At 44.5% G+C, this 22983-nt stretch overlaps 1 protein-coding gene across 2 annotated transcripts in view; it reads left to right on the top strand.

Annotated features, from left to right (window-relative positions):
• LOC147632227 (E3 ubiquitin-protein ligase UPL5-like) overlaps nt 1-22983 on the top strand; it is a 90105-nt gene that overhangs the window by 46610 nt on the left and 20512 nt on the right. For both annotated transcript variants that reach the window (XM_086808900.1, XM_086808901.1), the window contains exon 3: nt 20810-21396. In XM_086808900.1, the coding sequence (XP_086665026.1) occupies nt 20810-21396 (587 nt within the window). The remainder of the gene's footprint in view (nt 1-20809; nt 21397-22983) is intronic.

Below are 22983 nucleotides of genomic sequence, written 5' to 3'. Positions count from 1 at the left end.
CACCGTGAACACTAGCTATCTCTACACTTAGAACATTATGGACAGCCATACAATGAATGTTGGAGATGCTAATACAAGAGGCAGGGACAATGAAATGCATGCCTCCAATGCTTTACAGGATGAGCAAACTCATGTGGTGCACAATAGGAAACATGAATATGTGGGACAGCCGTCCCGTGGCAAAGAGAAGATGCAAGAAGAAGAGTCCATAGTCTTGAGGGCTGAACTTACTCGTATGCAGGGTCTTCTCCATGCACAACAAGAAGAATTGAATCTCTATCGCCGTGAGGATCCATTGGTACATGATCGTTTGAAGGCCAAGAAAGCTGAATCTTATATGGATCATGCAATGGCTCAAGAGTTGCACATGCAACCGAGGGATGCAGCACGTGCATACTTGGCTCGTACCGAGGATGCTTGAGCAGAAAAGGCAACCATCCCACATGTCTTGGAATCCCTACTGGTGCCCGAACAAGAACTTATGTCTAAGAGGATAAATCTCCATGCTATGGGGGAGGAACAATCAGTCACTTCACGCCATGCAGGAATACCTTATGTAGCCCGTGAAGGATACAATGTTTATGGCAGTGGTCAAAATGTATGTCAAATGCCATTGCCGGCTGAAAATGTACATGCACAACACGTGCAACATGGACTGCAATTTTCTGTTGGTGCAGGTATTCCGCATATCTCTCATGCCACTCATGCCTTCAAGTGTGCTCATGAGGGAGAAGCTATGGCTGAAAATGTATCAATGCATGTTGAGGGGCCAGCCATGCCTCATGCTTACAGGGCACATGTATCTATGCCTTATGCATCACCTTTTGGTCCAAAAATGATGCCAGTCACAGGGGTTGTCCCAATGGACAAACATGGGAAAAAACATGTTGAGATGCACACACATGCATCAAAGTCTCGTGACTTCAAAGCCGGAGACAAATCTGTGAAGTTTGACACATATGATGGAGAATATGATGCATCAAAGGCACTTGCTTTTATTGCCTAGTTTGATATTGCTTTCACTGATGAGGATTTCACTAAGAAATCAGTGATCCGGCATGTAAGCATGCTCATGAAAGGCACTGCTGCCCATTGGTGGCTCACGGAGAAGCTCTGACCGAATCCTGTTAGATCATGGGAAGAGTTCAAGGAGAGGTTCTATGCTCAATTCTTGCCTCCGAGTGCATTGAATGAGATAACGATGAAGTGGGATTGGGTAAAGCAAAATGAGGGGGAATCGGTAAATGCATATGTACAAAAGTTTTGGAAAGTGCTTTTGGAGGTGTCTCCATTTATCCATGTCACCGAGGCGGAAAGGAAGAGAAGGTTTCAATCGGGATTGCAACCCGTGTACAAAGGGGGATTACAAATGTATCCTAGTCATACCTTACACCAATTAATCGCAGCCGCCACCGCCACCGCCACGGCCACCGCCACCGCCACCGAGCAATTGGAACTCAAATTGAGTCGATCCAATAAGGCTAAACCCTCATTTCAAGGCAAAGAGAGGGCTGTCCAAAACCTGCAAAATGATGGACAGCCACCTAAAAGGGACCAAAACCAAGCCAAATCAGGTCCAAAAGCTGAAAATAAGTTTGCTAAAAAGCGCCCTTATAAGCCGGCAAACTTTGGTCTTAGTGCTGAGAAGAAGGAGCAATATATGCGTGAAGGCAAATGCTTTACTTGTGGCAGCACTGAGCACATGGCAAGAGCATGCCCAAATAAGAAGAACAAAGCTGAAAATGCTAATGTACCGAAGCCTAATGTGCATATGGTTCCGGATGTGCAGGGCAACACTTCACATGATAGCAAAGATAGGGTTGTATGTAAAGCTTGGGGACAGCTCAAAGATCAGCCCGCTTTGTTCATGTTTGATGATTGTGCATCTGAAAATTTCATATCCACTCAGATGGCAGCTGCTTTGGGTATTGAAGTGGAGGACATGGATCCTCAAATTGAAGCAGGGGCTGCCTTTGTTGGTAGAGAAGTGCAGGTCATGCCTATTTTTGGCAAGTTGCGCATACACATTCAAGGCTATGTGGATCATGAGGATTTTCTTGTGGCGCCTTTGAATGGCTGTGATGTATTGCTTGGAAAGCCTTGGCATACACGTATTGATCCGTGCAAGACTTACAAGACTAACAGGATCACCTTCATGCATAAAGGCTGAGAACATGTAATTGATGCTGGTGAAGAGGGTGATACCATTCCCCTTGTATCTCATGTACAAATTAAAAAAGTAATGAAAAAGAGTATTTTTGCGTACTTGATTTTTGTACGAGATCCTGTTGAGAAAAATAATGTACATGTAAACACTCTTTGTAATGATAGGCTGAAATTTTTGCAAGAGCACAATGATTGTGTTGCTGATGAGTTACCAAATGAGTTACCACCTGTACGACCGGAAGATCATCGCATTGATCTTGTGCCGGGTAGCTCACCACCTAATAGGCCAGCCTATCGTGTAAGTGCATCCCAAAAAGAGGAGATCATGAAGCAAGTGAATGAGCTTCTTGAGAAGGGTTTTATAGAGCTTTGAATAAGCTTACTATCAAGAATTGGTTTCCGATTCCATGCATAGACGGCATCCTTGACAAGTTGGATGGATCGGCATGCTTTAGCCGAATTGATCTCAAGAGTGGATATCATCAAGTGCGTGTAGTGCCTCAGGATGTACACAAAACTGCTTTCAGGACAGCATTTGGGCTTTATGAGTATCTTGTTATGCCTTTTGGTCTTACAAATGGCCCGGCTACATTCAATAGAATGATGGATCGCATATTCTGTGGGTACAAGAAATTTATAGGTGTCTTCTTTGATGACATCCTAGTCTTCTCGAAGACCGAAGAAGAGCATAAAGCTCATTTGGCTATTGTTTTTGAAGAGCTCCATAAGCATAAACTCTTCATAAATGCAAAGAAGAGTGAGTTCTTCTTGTCAGAGATACATTATCTTGGGCATATTGTTTCCAAAGATGGAGTGCGGATGGATCCTGCAAAGATTGATGCAATTCGGAATTGGCCCGAATTGAGTTCGGTCCATGAGATCCGTAGTTTTCTTGGATTATGCTCTTACTACCGCAGGTTCATTCGACACTTTGCATGGATTGCTTCTCCTTTGCATGATTTGACAAAGAAGAAGGCTGTGTTCAAATGGACTAATGTAGAGAGAGATGCATTCCTCAAATTGAAAGATGCAACTACTCATGGTCCAGTGTTGATCGTTCCGGATTTGCAAAAGCCTTTTTGTGTGGAATGTGATGCATCTGGAAATTGCATAGGAGCTGTCCTTAATCAAGAGGGACATGCCGTGGCTTATGAGAGTCGTAGATTGCATGATGCAGAGCTATCTCTTGGCATTTATGAGAAAGAGCTCTTGGTTGTAATTCATGCACTTACTATATGGAAACATTACCTTCTTGGGGCTGATTTCACTGTGAAGACAGATCACCAGAGTTTGAGGTATTTTCTTACTCAAACTAAGTTGTCAGAGAAGCATATGAGGATGGCCAATTTTCTCTCTATGTTTCATTTTCAGATCTTGCACACCCCGGGAAAGAAGAATGTAGTGGCCGATGCATTGTCACGAAAGCCGTATGTAGTAACTATCTCGGTTGCCTCTCATGGGGACTTGTCTACCATGCGTGATTTGTATCATACGGATGCTGATTTTGCCACTATTTGGGCTGATTTGATGGCTGGTCATGCACATGCCTCATATGTGATCAAAGAGGGTTATCTCATGAAAGATAATTGCCTATGTGTGGTGTCTGACATGAGGCAAAAGGTTTTGGATAAGTGCCATGCTCCTCCATATGTTGGTCATAGAGGCATAATGCCTACTACGCACATGATTGAGCGGTATTTCTTTTGGCCAGGTATGCAGAAGGACATAGAGGCACATGTACGTGCATGTATCACCTGTCAAAAGGTCAAATTTGATAGGCAAAAGGCACCAGGTTTGCTTCAGCCATTGCCTATTCCTACGCAGCCATGGGAAAGTATTACAATGGATTTCATTATGGACTTGCCACGTACCCAACCGGGTAATGATGCAATTTGGACAATTGTGGACAGGTTTAGCAAGCAAGCTCATTTCTTGCTGGTCAAAAACACCATCAAAGCTGAGCATATGGTTAAAATATATCTTGCACAAGTGTTCAAACATCATGGAATGCCGAAGTCCATTGTGGGGGATAGAGATCCCAGGACTACAAGTCTCTTTTGGCGGGCCTTATTTGATAATATGGGCACCAAATTGGACTTCTCATCAGCTTATCACTCTCAAACGGATAGGCAAAGTGAGACTGCAAATTCAGCCGTGTTGGATCTCTTGAAATGTTATGTGGCGGATCAGAAGTCTTCTTGGGAGAAGTACTTACCCCTTGTGGAATTTGCATACAACAACACGGTGCATGCATCTACGGGAAAGGCCCCCTTTGAGATTGTTTATGGTAAGGTGGTTTTGCCACCCATCCTTCGCACAAAGGATGAGATATTTGCAGCTGATGAGTATGTAAGAGACTTGGATATTGCTCTTGCTCAGGTGCGGACAGCCATTGCAAGGTCACAAGACAAGCATAAAAAGGCTGCCGACAAGCATAGAAGGCAATTGGATGTTAAAGAGAATGATTGGGTATTGCTGAAATTTGAGAAAGCAAGACTTGCAAAGAGGCCTGGCATAGAGGGTGCATATCCTAAGCTTGCAACCAGGTACTATGGGCCTTTTCGAGTGATCGAGAAGATCAATGAAGTGGCTTTCAGATTGGCATTACCTAGTCATTGGCACATACACAATGCTTTTCATGTGAGTCTCCTTCGAAAGTATGTAGGGCCGGAGCCCAGTGAAATGGTCATTGAGGATCCACCAGAAGTGGATGAGCTTGAGGAGATCTTGCAGCCAGAGCAGATTGTGTATCACAAGGAACGCAAGCTTGTTGCAGACAAAGTTGTGAGGCGTTACCTTGTGAAGTTTAAGAACTATCTTCCCATTGATGCTAAATGGGTAGATGAAGAGTTCTTCAAAGATTGCCCGCATGTGCTTCAGACATATTTGGATGCATTTCAGTTGCGGACAACTCTTTAGAAGCGGGGGAGATTGTCACCATTTGGCCACCCGAATGGTTCACTCTTGCTTTCACACTATGTACATATTAGATTGGTGTCCATGGCTTATGGAATGTGCCTATGCATGTGATTGACACGTGTCATGCTGTATAGTTGGATATGATATTCCCCTTGGACTTGATGTTATCATGCCCGGAATATCTGGAGGACTTGGCTTTCCGCTGGGACTTGTGCCTTTGTGTACATGCCCGAAAACGCCTGGAGGACTTGGCTTTCCGTTGGGACTTGTGCCTTTGTGTACATGCCCGGAAACGCCTGGAGGATTGGCTTTCCACTGGTGGTATCGCATATACTTGCCTGGAAACGCCTGGTATTATATGGTTTCATGAACGGAAATTGCTCATGCCAATGCTGCATTGCATAGCATCTTTATGTGCTTGCCTGCAAATGAAATTGCATGCTGTTTTCATGCCTGCATGACCTATGTGTAGTTCCGGGCTAGGGGACGCCCGTCCGTGAACCGTGCGTGTGAAACTGTTTGCTGACATGGTTGTGTGGCATGTGAACAGGTGGTAAGTATTACCCAATCCAGGCTCAAATAGCCCTTAGGACTTAGCCAATATTTATAAGTGAGTGCGTTCCCACTTCATTAAAGTTTGGGTGCCCAAAAGTCAGTTATAAATTATGACCACTTCCAAGTTCATACTCACTGAAGTCCCGAGGCGGACAAGACTCAATGTCCAGGACCTGATCTTCCTTTTTACTCATAAATGGGCATCTCCCCATGTCCTCTCACCTGATTGGATCCCAATTCACTTACTTATTAAGAGAAAATTCGTGTTTTCTCTTCATGAGGATTTTTGGAGGCTGAAAACTCTGTTTTTCCACCATTTCTCTCCATTTCCAAGCTCTCCATAGCCATACCCAACTTGCTAGGGTGTTTTCCAAGCTTCCAAGAGTGTTTCCAAGTGCTAATCACTCTCGTACTCACTCCCAATGACTGAAATTCAGCAAAACAGCTCTCATTTTTGCTGTAATTTCTGGTCTTTTTGCTGAAAACCCTAATTTCAGCCTTCCTTTCTCAAGTTGAACCATAGGGGAAGCTTTCCCAGGGTTCCCTTCATCCTCTTGAAGACTTTTGTCGCGAAGGATTGCGGCAAATCGAAGATATCAACACTTCTAACGCTTCCAACGCGAAGGCTTCGGCTTGCAACAACTTCTATGAAGACTGGTAAGCTAATTGGACAATGTGTTGTCATTACTTACTCAGTAGAAGGGTAGGACTCCTTGTTTAGCCGCCCTGTGTAGTATTTCTCTTGTCCTATGTGCTCTTGAAGATGTTGCTACCTTGCTTGGTAGAACATAGAGCCAATGGTAGAGAATATGGGCACTGAAGTCGGGCCGGGCATCAAGGCAGCTCCTTGGTGATCTACATCGACATAGCATTGTTTTCTAAATGCTGAATTTCATATGCATTGGCATGGAGGATTTGGCAATGGATGCCCGTGAAGCTATGTATTGAATTTCTCCAATAGTAATACAATTTACTCAAGGGAGGGGTCGGCCGTTCCGGCTCATTGTGTGTCTCTTGTCAATTCAGCAATTTACTTCTTGTATATGAGCAAGTGTCCTTCAAATCTTAGTGTATTTAAGTGTATATTAGCATTGTGTTCAACCAAGTTACACTAATCTTGCGGGTTTAGGGGTCCCTGCGATTGGGGATTAGCAGGCTGATACTTGGCTAGGGTTCGTGGATTGATAAAACAAGCTTAATGGCCTATTATAGCAAGTTAGCTATTTATGGTGTAGTTATTACTATACAAGTGAGAGCTTGGGTCATAGTTGATGTGTACGTACTGTACGGTACATATTTGTACGTTGTTCCGCACGATAAAATTTTTGTGTGCGTAAAAATACGTACCATTGTAAAAAATATCAATCTATATGGCATTTCATATCAAAATAAATATAAAAAGATCCAAATATATTTTAAATTGTGAGAGAGACCTACGAGACAATTTAATAAGGTCTTTGCTAATACGCATTTGATTAGTAATCACAAAACCCTTGCCGCACGTTGTAAAACTTGTTACTTCAGAAATCAAACATCAGATACCAAAACCAGTTTTCAATCAAAGATCAATCTTCAATCACCAATCACCACTCTTAGCTCTATATAAACTGATGAATCAGTGTTTACACAACAAAAGTCTCGACTCTCATCCATGTTAAAAGGCTGCAAATGCATCAAAACAAACTGAATACAATGCACATACTACATAGCAAGCTGCAACACTACATCATAGAAATGTCCTCAAAAGGCCCATAAGGGCTAGTCCAGAGTCTAGACTCCACAGTGAAACGTGATCTAAGAGTCAAAACTCCTCATCAGATGATGATGATGACGATGCACCAGAAGAGAACAAGTCCCCATCTGTCAGGACATTGCCCTCGTCGTCATACTTAGGCACATACTCCAAAGGAGGAAAGAGAGAGAGAGAGGGAGAGGGATTCGGGAGGGAGCGAGAGAGAGAGACGAAATTAATCATGTAGTACATTGGCCGCTCGCGGTTGAGAGAGAGAGAGAGAGAGAGAGAGAGAGAGAGAGTACAGTACGAGACAGAGATGCATCATGAGGGACCAAGGCCATGAGCGAGAGAGCGTGAGAATTACCTGGTTGCAATCTGCACAGTGTGCAGAGACAGAGCGAAACAGAGCATTGCAGGCGAAATTTTGAAATAAGCCCAAATTCGTACGTTGAAGGTCAAAAAGGGGTTTTTAAAAAAAATAAACGTACGGATCGATCCGTACGCGTACGGATCCGTACAGTACGATCCGTACAGTGCGGATCGATCCGTACGTACGTACGGCTGCAACCTTGGCTTGGGTTATTATGAGACATAGTTGTGCGGATGCACCAATGAAGGTGTGGCTTGGACCAAGAGAGCAAGACATGCTCATGCCACGTACATGGCGAGTACGTAGGTTGGTGTGTTGAAGGCCTACGAGCAGTTTTCGGTGGTATGGGATGCCGGAGTTAGACATAAGCCTATGGCCTAGCCTAGGCTCGGGGGAGATCGGTGGATGCCAGTCGCGATTGGGAGGTGAGCCAACATGTTTTAGGATAGATTTTGGGAAGGACTTTACACTGAGCTGAAACCGATCCCGTCAAGTGGGAGAAGACTCCGTTGGACACCCACACGCGTAATAGCACAACTTAAGCATCACAATATAAATGGACAACTCAATAACAACTGAAAAACTGAAATGAAATGATGACCAATGGACACCAGCACTGGGGCCGGAACGGGCCGACCCCGCCCTCAATATATAATATATTATTGGGAGTATTTAATTGTCCATGGGTTCAATGAACCAGATGATGTCCATGTACAACTGAAATGAATACAGTTACCAAACAAGAGACTTGAAGTAGACGTTCAAGAAAGAGCGATCTGCTTGAACCGGTCCCGTACCTTCACTTGAATCCGCAGAGAGCCCCCCACTGGTGTTCCAGGACCACGCACAAACAGGCGCTCCCGTACTAACGCCTGGCTCTCCCAATCTCGGCACCCATGGACCGTGGTTCTCGGAAAGCTTGGACTACGCGGCACCGAACGGGTGTTAGCAGCAATGAATATCCCTTGTAAGATTTACACCAAAGACCTTTGCTTGAGTCTCAATCGATGTACCTTGTAAAACAATGAATATGGCCTTCAGTAGTACTAGGCACCTACGTATGAAAGGAGAAGTCTGAATTACTGTTGTTGTTGCCAGCTTGAGGGATAGAGGATGGATCGCCAGCAACTACCCGATAGTATGGGGAGCTAGAGTCGCTTGTTGTGTAGTCTGCCTGTGCGCAACCAGGAGAGGTCGCCTGTGAGTACAGCCGTCTGTGGGCAAGAGAGAGAAGACCTGTGTGCAGTCGCTTGCAAGGCAAGAGATGGGGAAACCTGTGCGTAGCCGCTTGCAAGGCAAGAGAGATGGTCGGCGCCTATGCACAGCCGCCTGCGGGCAAGAGTAAAGACGAGTCATCGGGTTGCAGTCGTTTTGTTGCAGTTGCCTGCGGGCAATAGAAGAATGACTTGTGCGTAGCCGCCTGTGGACAAGCGAAGGGAAGGTCGCCTGCACGCAAAAGTGGAGAGGGTTGCTTGCGGGCGAAGGTGGCCGACCACGTACAGCTGGCCGACTCACCCTTTGCATGGGGGGCGGCCAGTTTGAAGGCTTCCAAAGGGGGGGGGGGGTTAGGTGACCATGCACCCACCACCACCCGCATACGGTTAAGGGAGGACTCCCCTCCCTACCATGGTCCAAGAGTGGGTACCCATAATTAGTGCCCACCCTAGAAAAGGGCACCATGAGATATTGGGGAGGCCGCCCACTCATTAATGAGTGTGGACCATAGTTACCACGCAACGTCGTTCCGCTTTCCTGGAACGCCGGAACGCCGTTCCGGGCGAAGGCACGTTCCTGGACGTCGGGACGTTTCGGAATTTAAAAAAAAAAAAAAGGTTTTGCTTGCAGAAATGTATGTTCATGTCTTGGGGGAGCAAATATTATGAAGCATATTTGGCTATTCGTATACAAAAAGTTACATTTTTTTGTGTCATATGCTGACATGTCATATGACGTGGCGTTCCGCGACGTTCCCCATCCGCTTCCATTCCCGTTCCCGTTCCCGTTCCCGCTCCCGTTCTAGCATCCGACGTTCCCGGAACGTTCCCGTTCCGTGGTAACTATGGTGTGGACCTGCAACCTTATAAAAAACAAAGGTTAGAAATAATTCCATAAAATAAACAAATGGAATACACTTACCACCTGTTCACACGCAACAAAACTCGTCAGAAGACAGAGCAAACTTCACGACTCACTGGCAGGCGTCCCCGCTCAGTAAGTGGCACGTCAAACAAGCAAACACAAGAATACAAGTCACACGAAAATAGTTCCAAGCATGCAAAACATGAATGCATGTGCCAATAGTATCATGGACAATATCTCCCGTTCATGGAACAAGTACTAAACATTCCTGTCGGGCACAGTGATGGCACGATAGAAAGTATAAATCCCGGTCTTCCTATGGAGTGACAGTCCCAAAGGTAAGACACAGATCCAGGCACGAGCCTCCCTATGGAGTGACAGTCCCATAGGCAAGACATGGCACAAATACTGGCTCTTCCATGGCGTGACAATCCCATGGATAGAACACAATCCAGGTCATACACGGGTGGCACGAGTCTCGCTCTTGTCCATACGACACCATCTTGCTAACACACGAGTGGCACCAATCTGGCTCCCGTCCATGTTATGCAAAATACTGGCCCCTTCACATGAGACACCGGCCTGGCCTCAAGTGAACGAGACACAAATCTGGAGATGGACCAAATGGTCGGCCAATTGGTGACATCCCTCCGGGCTGAGCCATGCTCCATGAACCTTTGAGCCATGCTTTTATGTCTCTGAGCCATTCCCATGAGCTTATGAGCTAGTTGCAGGGACCTTGTCTTGTTTCTTTGCTAGTACTGGAGTATAGAGACTATTGAAGGTTTGTCAGAAATTGCCTCCATCACTCTGAAGGGAGGTTTGTTGGACTAGTAGTGTTTCCAGTGCATTGAACACCCACTTATTAAGAGAACATAAGATGAGGCTTGATGCCTATAAAAGCATTGTACATGGTGGAAGTATTTTCATAATACAATCATTGTTGTGCTCTGCAATCTATTGTGTGTTATCATCCCACCCCACCCCCCACCCCCCACTCCCCACCCCCCACCCCCCCCTGCTCCCCCGTTCACCATTGTCATGGCTTGAGCTTCTATCTCATCTCTCTTCTTGCAGTCTACTTCTACACACCTATCATGGATATCTTTCTGTCACCATTTGGCCACCCAATTGGTCCACCTGTGCTTTCTCATCATGTATGTACATTGGACTGGTGTCCATGGCAGTTGTATATGCCGGGGATTGATGCCACTCATGTGATACTGTGGACTTGGCTTTCCGTTGGGACTTATGCCTCCGTGTACATGCCCGGAAATGCTTGGTGGATTGGTGTTCCATTGGGTTTGGTACCTCGTGTACTTGCCTGGAGCACGTCTATTTTGGTATAGTCTCATGAACGGGGATTGTCCATACCAATGCTGCTTTGCATAGCATCTTTAGGTGCTTGCTTGTAATTGAAATTGCATGCTGTTTTCATGCTTGCTTGACCAATGTGTAGTTCCAGGTAAGGGGACGCCCGAACCATGCGTGTGAAACTGTATGCTGACATGGTTATGTGGCATGTGACAGGTGGTAAGTATTGGTCATAAACCTAGCCTTAGGAGCTAGCACTAATTTATAAGTGAGTGTGTATACACTTCATTAAGTTTTGGCCGACCAAAAGTCACTTATAAATTATGACCAGCCCGGTGTTCACACACACTGATGTCTTGAGGTGGACATAACCCAATGTCCACCGCCCAGACCTTATCCCCTTTGTACAAAGGGAGTAACAAGCCATGTGTCCACTCTAGCTTGCCCCTCAAAGCACCTGCTTGCCACCTACACTGGACAACTCACCACCTCACTCCTCTCTCTAGAGATTGGCGCCTCCTTCATGAGGGCTGTTGGGCTGCATTTTTCTGCACTTTTTCCTTCCCAACTCCATTTACAAGCTTGCTAAGGCGTTTCTCAAGCTTCCAAGAGTGTTTCTGGATGCTAATCACTCTCCTACACATTCCCAATGACTGAAATTCAGCAAAATAGCTATCTTTATTTTTGTAATTTCTGGTCTTTTTGTTGAAAACCCTAATTTCAGCCCTCCTTTCTCAAGTTGAACCATAGGGGAAGCTTTCCCAAGGTTCCCTTCATCCGCTTGAAGACTTTTGTCGCGAAGAAATGCGACAAATCGAAGATCTCTTCACTCCAAGGACTTCCATTGTGAAGACTTCCGTTGTCAAATCGACTCTACTTGCAATTGGTAAGCTTTAATGCTTAAATATGGAAGCAAGTAGCAGGAGGGAGGAATCGGATTACAAGATCACGTACCCTGTGTAGTGTTCTCTCGTCCTAAGTGCTCTCTTGCAGATTGTTGCTACCATGTGTTGGTGGAACAATAGAGAGTAGATGGTAGGGAACATGGGCACGAGGGTATTGTGGATTGCAATTCTACATCGACAACCACTTGTTTGCAATACTGTATTCATATGCATTGGTATGGAAATCTGGTCAGAAATGCCCATGACACTATGTACTTGATTCTCCCAAGATCAATATACTTTATTTGAGGGAGGGGTCGGCCATTCCGGCTCATTGTGTCTCTTGTCAATTCAGCAAATTACTTCTTGTATTTGAGCAAGTGTCCATCAAATCTTAGTGTATTTAAGTGTATTGATTAGCATTGTGTTCAACCAAGTTTTACATTGGTATCTGAGTATATGGTTCTCTTTCACTTCTATCGTGAGAGACGATCACCAGGAACACTAGCTATCTCTACACTTAGAACATTATGGACAGCCATACAATGAATGTTGGAGATGCTAATACAAGAGGCAGGGACAATGAAATGCATGCCTCCAATGCTTTACAGGATGAGCAAACTCATGTGGTGCACAATAGGGAACATGAATATATGGGACAGCCGTCCCCTGTGGCAAAGAGATGATGCAAGAAGAAGAGTCCATAGTCTTGAGGGCTGAACTTACTCGTATGCAGGCTCTTCTCCATGCACAACAAGAAGAATTGAATCTCTACCGTTGCGAGGATCCATTGTTACATGACCGTTTGAAGGCCAAGAAAGCTGAATCTTATATGGATCATGCAATGGCAATGATTGCTCAAGAGTTACACATGGAACCGAGGGATGCAGCACGTGCATACCTGGCTCGTATCAAGGATGCCTATGCAGAAAAGGCAACCATCCCATATGTCTTAGAATCCCCACAGGTGCCCGAACAAGAACTTATGTCTAAGAGGATGAATCTCCATGCAATGGGAGAGGAACAATCAGTGACTTCTCGCTATGCAGGAATACCTTATGTAATCCGTGAAGGATACAATCTTTATGGTAGTGGTCAAAATGTATGTCAAATGCCATTGCCGGTTGAAAATGTGCATGCACAACACATGCAACATGGGCTGGAATTTTCTGCTGGTGCAGGTATTCCGCGTATCTCTCATGCCACTCATGCCTTCGAGTGTGCTCGTGAGGGAGAAGCTATGGCAGAAAAATGTATCAATGCATGTTGAGGGGCCAGCCATGCCTCATGCTTACAGGGCACATGTATCTATGTCTTATGCATCACCTTTTGGTCCTAAAATGATCCCAGTCAACAGGGGCTGTCCCAATGGATAAACATGGGGGAAAACATATTGAGAGACAGGCACATGCATCAAAGTCTCGTGACTTCAAGCCGGAGACAAATCTGTGAAGTTTGACACATATCATGGGGAATATGATGCATCAAAGGCACTTGCTTTTATTGCCTAGTTTAATATTGCTTTCAGTGAATGAGGATTTCACTCAAAAATCCATGATCCGGCATGTAAGCATATTCATGAAAGGCACTGCTGCCCATTGGTGGCTCACGGAGAAGCTCTCACCGAATCCTGTTAGATCATGGGAAGAGTTTAAGGAGAGGTTCTATGCTTAGTTCTTGCCTCTCAATGCATTAAATGAGGCTCACGGAGAATCTCTCACCGAATCGTGTTAGATCATGGGAAGAGTTTAAGGAGAGGTTCTATGCTCAATTCTTGCCTCTCAATGCATTAAATGAGATAACAATGAAGTGGGATTGGGTGAAGCAAAATGAGGGAGAATCGGTAAATGCATATGTACAAAAGTTTTGGAGAGTGCTTTTGGAGGTGTCTCCATTTATGAATGTCACCGAGGCAGAAAGGAAGAGAAGGTTTCAATCGGGATTGCAACCCGTGTACAAAGCGGGACTACAAATGTATCCTGGTTATACCTTACACCAACTAATCGTAGCCACCACCGCTACCGAGTAATTGGAACTCAAATTAAGTCGATCCAATAAGGCTAAACCCTCATTTCAAGGCAAAGAGAGGGCTGTCCAAAACCTGCAAAATAATGGACAGCCACCTAAAAAGGACCAAAACCAAGATAAAAATGGTCCAAAGGTTGAAAATAGCACTACCAAGAAGTGTCCCTTCAAACTGAGAGACTATGGTCTCACTCCGGAGCAGAAAAAGCAATGTATGAGTGAGGGGAAATGCTTTACTTGTGGTAGTACCGAGCATATTGCAAAGGCATGCCCAAACAAGAAGAAGCGTGATAATGCAAATGCATCAAAGCCTAATGTGCGTATGGTTCTGGATGTGCAGGGCAACACTTCACATGATAGCAAAGACAGGGTTGTATGTAAAGCTTGGGGACAGCTCAAGGATCAGTCCGCTTTGTTCATGTTTGATGATTGTGCATTTGAGAATTTCATATCCACACAGATGGCAGGTGAGGATGTACACAAAACTGCTTTCAGGACAGCATTTGGGCTTTATGAGTATCTTGTTATGTCTTTTGGTCTTACGAATGTCCCGGCTACATTCAATAGAATGATGGATCGCATATTCAGTGGGTACAGGAAATTTATAGGTGTCTTCTTTGATGACATCGTAGTCTTCTTGAAGACTGAAGAAGAGCATAGAGCTCATTTGGCCATTGTTTTTGAAGAACTCCGTAAATATAAACTCTTCATAAATGCAAAGAAGAGTGAGTTCTTCTTGTCGGAGATAACATTATCTTGGGCATATTGTATCCAAAGATGGAGTGTGGATGGATTCTGCAAAGATTGATGCAATTCGGAATTGGCCCAAATTGAGTTCGGTGCATGAGATCCGTAGTTTTCTTGGATTATGCTCTTACTACCGCAGGCTCATTCGGCACTTTGCATGGTTTGCTTCTCCTTTGCATGATTTGACAAAGAAGGCTAGAGAGGGATGCATTCCTTAAATTGAAAGATGCAACTACTCATGGTCGAGTGTTGATCATTCCGGATTTACAAAAGCCTTTTAGTGTGGAATGTGATGCATCTGGAAATTGCATAGGAGTTGTCCTTAATCAAGAGGGACATGCCGTGGCTTATGAGAGCCGTAGATTGCATGATGCAGAGCTATTTCTTGGCATTTATGAGAAAGAGCTCTTGGCTGTAATTCATATACTTACTAAATGGAAACATTATCTTCTTGGGGCTGATGTCACTGTGAAGACAAATCACCAGAGTTTGAGGTATTTTCTTAACCAAACTAAGTTCTGAGAGAAGCATATGAGGATGGCCAATTTCCTCTCTATGTTTCGTTTTCAGATCTTGCACACCTTAGGAAAGAAGAATGTAGTGGTAGATGCATTGTCACGAAAGCCGTATGTAGGCTATCTCGGTTGCCTCTCATGGGGACCTGTCTGCCATGCGTGATTTGTATCATACGGATGCTGATTTTGCCACTATTTGGGCTGATCTGATGGCTGGTCATGCACATGCCTCATATGTGATCAAAGAGGGCTATCTCGGTTGCCTCTCATGGGGACCTGTCTGCCATGCGTGATTTGTATCATACGGATGCTGATTTTGCCACTATTTGGGCTGATCTGATGGCTGGTCATGCACATGCCTCATATGTGATCAAAGAGGGTTATCTCATGAAAGATAATTGTCTATGTGTTGTATCTGACATGAGGCAAAAGGTTTTGGATGAGTGCCATGCTCCTCCATATGCTGGTCATAGAGGCATAATGCCTACTACGCACATGATTGAGCGGTATTTCTTTTGGCCAGGTATGCGGAAGGACATAGAGGCACATGTACGTACATGTATCACATGTCAAAAGGTGAACTTTGATAGGCAAAAGGCACCAGGTTTGCTTTAGCCATTGCCTATTCCCACGTAGCCATGGGAAAATATTACAATGGATTTCATTATGGACTTGCCACGGACCCAACAGGGTAATGATGCAATTTGGACAATTGTGGACAGGTTTAGCAAGCAAGCTCCTTTCTTGCCGGTCAAAAAGACCATCAAAGCTAAGCATATGGTTAAAATATATCTTGCACAAGTGTTCAAGCATCATGGAATGCCGAAGTCCATTGTGGGAGATAGAGATCCCAGGACTACAAGTCTCTTTTGGCGGGTCTTATTTGATAATATGGGCATGGATCTCTTGAAATGTTATGTGGCGGATCAGAAGTCTTCTTGGGAGAAGTACTTATCGCTTGTGGAATTTGCATACAACAACACGGTGCATGCATCTATGGGAAAGGCCCCGTTTGAGATTGTTTATGGTAAGGTGGTTTTGCCACCCATCCTTTGCACAAAGGATGAGATATTTGCAGCTGATGAGTATGTAAGAGACTTGGATATTGCTTTTGCTCAGGTGCGGACAGCCATTGCAAGGTCACAAGACAAGCATAAAAAGGCTGTCGACAAGCATAGAAGGCAATTGGATGTTAAAGAGAATTATTGGGTATTGCTGAAATTTGAGAAAGCAAGACTTGCAAAGAGACATGGCAAAGAGGATGCATATCCTAAGCTTGCAACCAGGTACTATGGGCCTTTTCGAGTGATCGAGAAGATCAATGAAGTGGCTTTCAGATTGGCATTACCTAGTCATTGGCACATACACAATGCTTTTCATGTGAGTCTCCTTCGCAAGTATGTAGGGCCAGAGCCCAGTGAAACGGTCATTGAGGATCCACCAGAAGTGGATGAGCTTGACGAGATCTTGCAGCTAGAGCAAATTGTGTATCACAAGGAACGCAAGCTTGCTGCAGGCAAAGTTGTCAAGCGTTACCTTGTGAAGTTTAAGAGCTAACTTTCCATTGACGCTAAATGGGTAGATAAAGAGTTCTTCACAGATTGCCCGCATGTGCTTCGGACATATTTGGATGCTTTTTAGTTCCGGACAACTGTTTAGAAGCCAGGGAGGATGTCACCATTTGGCCACCCAATTGGTCCACATGTGCTTTCTCATTATGTATGTACATTGGACTGGTGTCCATGGCAGTTGTATATGCCGGGGATTGATGCCACTCATGTGATACTAGGGACTTGGCTTTCCGTTGGGACGTATGCCTCCGTGTACATGCCCGGAAATGCTTGGTGGATTGGTGTTCCATTGGGTCTGGTACCTCGTGCACTTGCCTGGATCACGTCTATTTTGGTATAGTCTCATGAACGGGGATTGTCCATACCAATGTTGCATTCCATACCAATGCTGCATTGCATAGCATCTTTATGTGTTTGCTTGCAATTGAAATTGCATGCTGTTTTCATGCTTGCTGGACCAATGTGTAGTTCCGGGTAAGGGGACGCCCGCCCGCTCGCCCGCTCGCGAACCGTGCGTGTGAAACTGTCTGCTCACATGGTTATGTGGCATGTGACAGGTGGTAAGTATTGGTCATAAACCCAGCCTTAGGAGTTAGCACTAATTTATAAGTGAGGGTGTATACACTTCATTAAGTTTTGGGCGACCAAAAGTCACTTATAAATTATGACCAGCCCCCTCTCAACTGATTCTTCAAAATAACTTTTATCCACACCTAGATTAGCTTGTGTTTCTTTGTATGCCATATGGATTGGAAGATGATGATGCTTGCTTCTTGTCGATTGAGAGTTGAAATTCACACATTTTAAGGACGTATAGATGATCTTGTTGACATTGTCAGCTACAATTGGAGAATTTCTTCGTTACTCGTCATTGTCGAAAGTGAACCTGGGGCATATTAATGATGTTGCTGACATGGTCGACCACAACTGAGAGACCTCCCTCCTTATTAATAGAGAACCAGTTGCGAATGCACCATACAATGTTGCTCGGCCAATTGGGCATTGTCTTGCCATTTTAGAAGCTAGATCCTTCTGCTTGACTGGTCATCTATGTGTAGAGATTCAGACTACGAGTGTACAACGGTGTGCGTGAGTAGTGCAAGCAGTACGAAGAGAATCATGGTGAGAGAAGAGCTCAAGGAAAGCAACACGAGATAAGGATTATGTGGAGAGAGATGTAGCAAAAAGCTTATCACATGCTTTAGCTAAAATAAAGACTTACACATGCCTTTCACCTCTCACACAATATTGAGAGAGAGTTGACCCCTTTATAGCTTCTAGATTAGGGTTTGCTACGCACAAATCTTATCTCTAACATGAGATGTTTACTACACACACACCTTATCTCTATCATGAGCATACAATTTCAACACCCCCCCTCAATGCCATCCATAGAAGCTAAAGTACGCGTATGTTATATAAAGTACTCTGCGTCACGTTTTTTTAAAATAAAAAACGTTTACATGATAAAAAACGTGAGTCTTTGTAGTCTTGAAAAAAAAATCAATTTTATAAGGTTGTAAAAGAGAGAACATTTTAACATTCGAAACTACAGGGAATGCTCCCATGTGTGTTTCTCTCTCTAGAGTTTAGCCCGATTAAGCATCATGGGAAGAAAGACTCATCTATGATTTTAATATTTATCATCTATGATCTACTTTACAAGATGCTCATATATACCAAAAACAAGGAGAAAGCCTTTATAACATAGGCTTGTACAAGAATTGGCTTGTGAGTTACAATGTGTGCTTATTACAACACTCCTTTATCATAGGAGTCCATCACTAGGAGAAGAGGTATTGGATACAAAGTTTCCCGCCTGTTGTTTAGAAGCATGTTGTGGACACTTTGAAGTAGTGTGCTTTTGCTCTTTACACTTACTACATTTGAGCTTATGGGGATACCTTTTGAAACATTGATCGACCGTATGCCCCTTTTTGTTACAATAAGAGCATTTAAGGTTATGCTCCATGACAAGAGCCTTATTTGATGTAGGAGGAGAAGTCGATGTAGATCCTCCATTCTTCACACGTAGTCGTTGATCTTCTTCAAGAAGAGCCGTCTCCTTGCCTTCGAAGGTAGGGTTGGGAAGGTGCTTTAGGGTGGTGACGAGGTTGGAGAACTCATCGGGCATCGCCTCGAGAAGAACCACCACGGAGTCGTCCTCTTCGATTCTTGCATCAATGCTTGCAAGTTGTTCCATCATGCTCTTCATGTTGCTTATGAAGTCTCCAAGGAACTCTCCACTCTTCATTTTAAGGCCAAAAAATTTCACCTTGAGATAGATATAGGAGTGCTTGCCCTTTGCTCCATACAACTTTACCATCTCATCTCACATTGCCTTCGCGGTCTTCATGTTGGCCACATGATAGATGAGCTTTTTGTCCACATATTTAGAGCTATAATGGATTGAGCTTGTTCATTATCTTCCACAACTTCGGAATCATAAAAATCCACCACCTTCATGCCTTTCACCAAAGGCCACAAACCCTTGCCCATGAGAGCATACTGCACTTGGACTTGCCGAGTGTGAAACCCTTCTCCATTGAACTTGTCAATGACATATGTATCTTTCGACATGATGATGATGGGGAGGTAAGAGAGGTCTTACTACTTGCCTTATAGAATGGCAAGAGTTGTGTCTAGCTTCTTTACAAACCGGATGTCCCAACACAAGAGAAGAAAAACAAGCTTAATGATTGCAAAAGCAAATGCTCATGGCAAAACACTATAAAGAATTGCATATGAATAAGGCCTTAAATCCAATCAAGGCATGGACATGTGAAAAAGGCTTTAGCCATTTTTATTAAGAGATTACCCTAAATGGATAAAAGGTACCCACGAGTCCTGTTGCTATATGGATGCCTGGGGTCGCCACCTCTTTCATCTACAACCAGCCGTGGGACAACAACTTTAGTGGGCTCATCAAGGAGATACAACAGAAGCAGGTCGGTGTCGTTTACAAGGGCAATAGGCAGGTCGGTGCTATTGCAAAGACATTAGGCGAAGCAAAGCCTCAGACAGCGTGAGACAACAAGGACCAGGCGGTAGTGCGCTAGCTAGGGGCTGATGCCAAGAGAAGAGGGGTATGGCACAGCTAGCAGGCAGTGTACACAGAGGCACCTGGCAGGGCAACAACGTATAGGCAGAGGCAGCCTAGCATTGTTGCATATTGAGCAGCAAGAAAAAACAAGAAGCCGTCACATTGAGAATAATTGGTTGTGATACCATGTAGAGATTCAAACTACGAGTGCACAACGGTGTGTGTGAGTAGTGCAAGCAGTACGAAGAGAATCATGGTGAGAGAAGTGGATGATCTCAAGGGAAGCAACACGAGATAAGGATTATGTGGAGAGAGAGAGATGTAGCAAAAAGCTTATCACATGCTTTAGCTAAAATAAAGACTTACACATGCCTTTCACCTCTCACACAATATTGAGAGAGAGTTGACCCCTTTATACCTTCTAGGCTAGGGTTTGCTACACACAAACCTTATCTCTAACATGAGATGGTGTGCTACACACACACACCTTATCTCTATCATGAGCATGCAATTTCAACACTATGTGCGCATGCTGTCTCTCCATTGGGTCTAGTCTGACCTCTGAACAAGGATCCCAAAGTTATTACTCTTAAACATAGCTGCAACAGCACACATTTATTATGTTATTAAACCAAACGAAATATGCCAAGGATCTTCTGCTCACATGTGTACCAGGGTTTTTCCTTATTATTGCCCCCCACCCACCGCCTCTTCCTGTTTTTCCTCCCCTTGCATGCAAGTTAACCTGATTTCTTTGTAAAAAGAATGAAAGAAAGCAACCTGTCTCTTTAAACTGCTTCTGTACGATAATTGCACCCTATGTGATTTTACGAGTGTTTTGTGATCTAGCAATACTTTCTGATCTCTATCATACCTTTCTTTGCAGCTTCTGGTGTGAATCCAGAGCATCTCAGCTATTTTCGCTTTTGTGGGCAAGTAATTGCACTGGCGCTGATGCACAAGGTTCAAATGAACGTCGTCTTTGCATTAATATTTTTCAAGCAGGTTGCTGGGCTTCCTGTCACTTGGGAAGATGTGCAGGATGCTGATCCTCTTCTATACGAAAGTTGCAAAAAGATTTTGGAAATGGATGCTGACCTGGTTGATTCAGATGCCCTCGGATTGACATTTGTGCATGAGTTTGACGAGCTTGGGACATTAAAAACCATTGAGCTGTGTTTTGGTGGGAAGGACACGTCAGTGACTAGTGAGAACAGGTTTCTATATGTGGAGCTCTTGGTTCAGCATCGCTTTGTTGCATGTATTGAGAAGCAGGTGAAGTGCTTTTGCCAAGGTTTCTCGGACCTACTTGTTGGTGGTAGCATGCAGCAATTTTTGCAGGCTTTGGAACCGAAGGAGTTTGATTTGTTGATGTTTGGCAAGGATAGAAATATTGGCATTGAGGATTGGAAATTGCACACAGAGTATCATGGGTATGACAGTTCGGATTGCCACATCATTTGGTTTTGGCAGGTATGCTATTCGTAGACGTCACCAAACTTGCTAATATATGGTATTCCATTGAAAATGACTTAACCATGTTCTTTGGAAATTTTCATTTTTCTTAAATGAGAGAGGAAATGCATCACGATCACCCATGCACTCGAGAGAGGATCAATCTAGGTGTCCTGTAATACCACATAGTGCCAACTGCTTGAATGAAGCAAGTGCAATGTAGGTAGATGATGAAGTGCCAAGGACCCAATTCTATGAATGTAGGTGGCTTACATACATCAACCTCAATGGGTGAAGCTCTGAACTCTGTAACATAATGTGTAACCTCTCAGTTCTAGCCCAATCATAGGTGCCATGTACATAGCTACTGGGTGGACCATGAAGCCAAATAGTAAACTCTGTTGTGTGTGGATTGTAAAAAAGAGGTTGAAAGCTTCTGTTTTCAGTAGTGCAATAGTTTCACATGCCTTACTAAATAGATGGTGAGCAACCTTTTTCGTGGTAAACATTTGCTGAAAACTTCTTCTCCTAGTTATGTTTAGTATTCCACCTCTATCGGTTCCCCTTTGTAGTGAATCTAGGGCTACTCCTTCCTACTCTAGAGGTATGAAAAGTTTATTAAGGACTCAGATTTGCACATTCACACCATCCTAGGGTTAGAAGATGCCCCCCCCCTCCCCCCCACCCTTCCCCCCTCCCCTCTCTTTCTGCTTTCAAGGTATCTATATTACCAAAAGGAGTATTGTCCTTGTACAAGATGTGGGTGCCCGGAGAGTCCTCAACCGGGTGCACGAGATCTTCCAAGATACATAAAAAATAGCATGTACACAAAACAAGCGGAGAATTCCGATCTCCACCAACCATGAATCCCTCGAGTACTGTCATGACCCTGTGAAAGTGGAAAAGCACAAGTGTGGGCATGGTGGTTGGTGAGCAAGATAAATATTTAATGATTCACATTTGGGTTCCTGGACAAATAGAAATATGGTGGACATCCTCAAGTGTGAAGGGGGACCAAGGACATTAATATTTTTAATGTTTTAACCTTGGGTGGCCCCTAGACATAAGTGACCCTTAGGAAGTTTGATAAACTTTAGAAAGGGGCCACTAGGATATTTTTGGGGAAAAGGGGCAACTCCACTTTGGGAGTTACACGCCTCTCTCTCTCTCTCTCTCTCTCTCTCTCTCTCTTGCTTTTGGGAGGTCGTGCAAGCTACCTGCTTGGAGGAGGAGAAAAATTCTGTCGACTGGCTGCATGGAATGGCTGCTGGTTTTGCTGCGTACAGAACAGGCCGTACACACCACGTGGCTGCAGGCCGTACAGAGCAAGTGGTTGCAGGCCGTACAGAGTAGGCGGTTGCAGGCCTATTGGCGGCTGGTTCAGGCGGCGTTGGACAGTACTGTACGGACAGAACAGGTGGCTGCAATTCCGTACAGCTAGTACAGGCGGCGGTTGCTATACGACAGCAGGTACAGGCTGTTGCACATCAACTGGCGAAGGTGACTGCAGGGCGACCAGGTACGGGCTGTTACTGTGCAGGCAACAGCAGGCGCAGAACTGTACGGACAGGTACAGTCGGGTACTGCTGACCTGTACGGACAGGT

This window comes from Cibotium barometz, chromosome 14 (assembly GCF_041138505.1).
Source record: "Cibotium barometz isolate CiBa-2024 chromosome 14, ASM4113850v1, whole genome shotgun sequence".
Classification (NCBI taxonomy): Eukaryota; Viridiplantae; Streptophyta; class Polypodiopsida; order Cyatheales; family Cibotiaceae; genus Cibotium; species Cibotium barometz.
The sequence above is the reverse complement of the archived record's forward strand: the minus strand, read 5'-3'. Positions and strand labels throughout refer to the sequence as shown.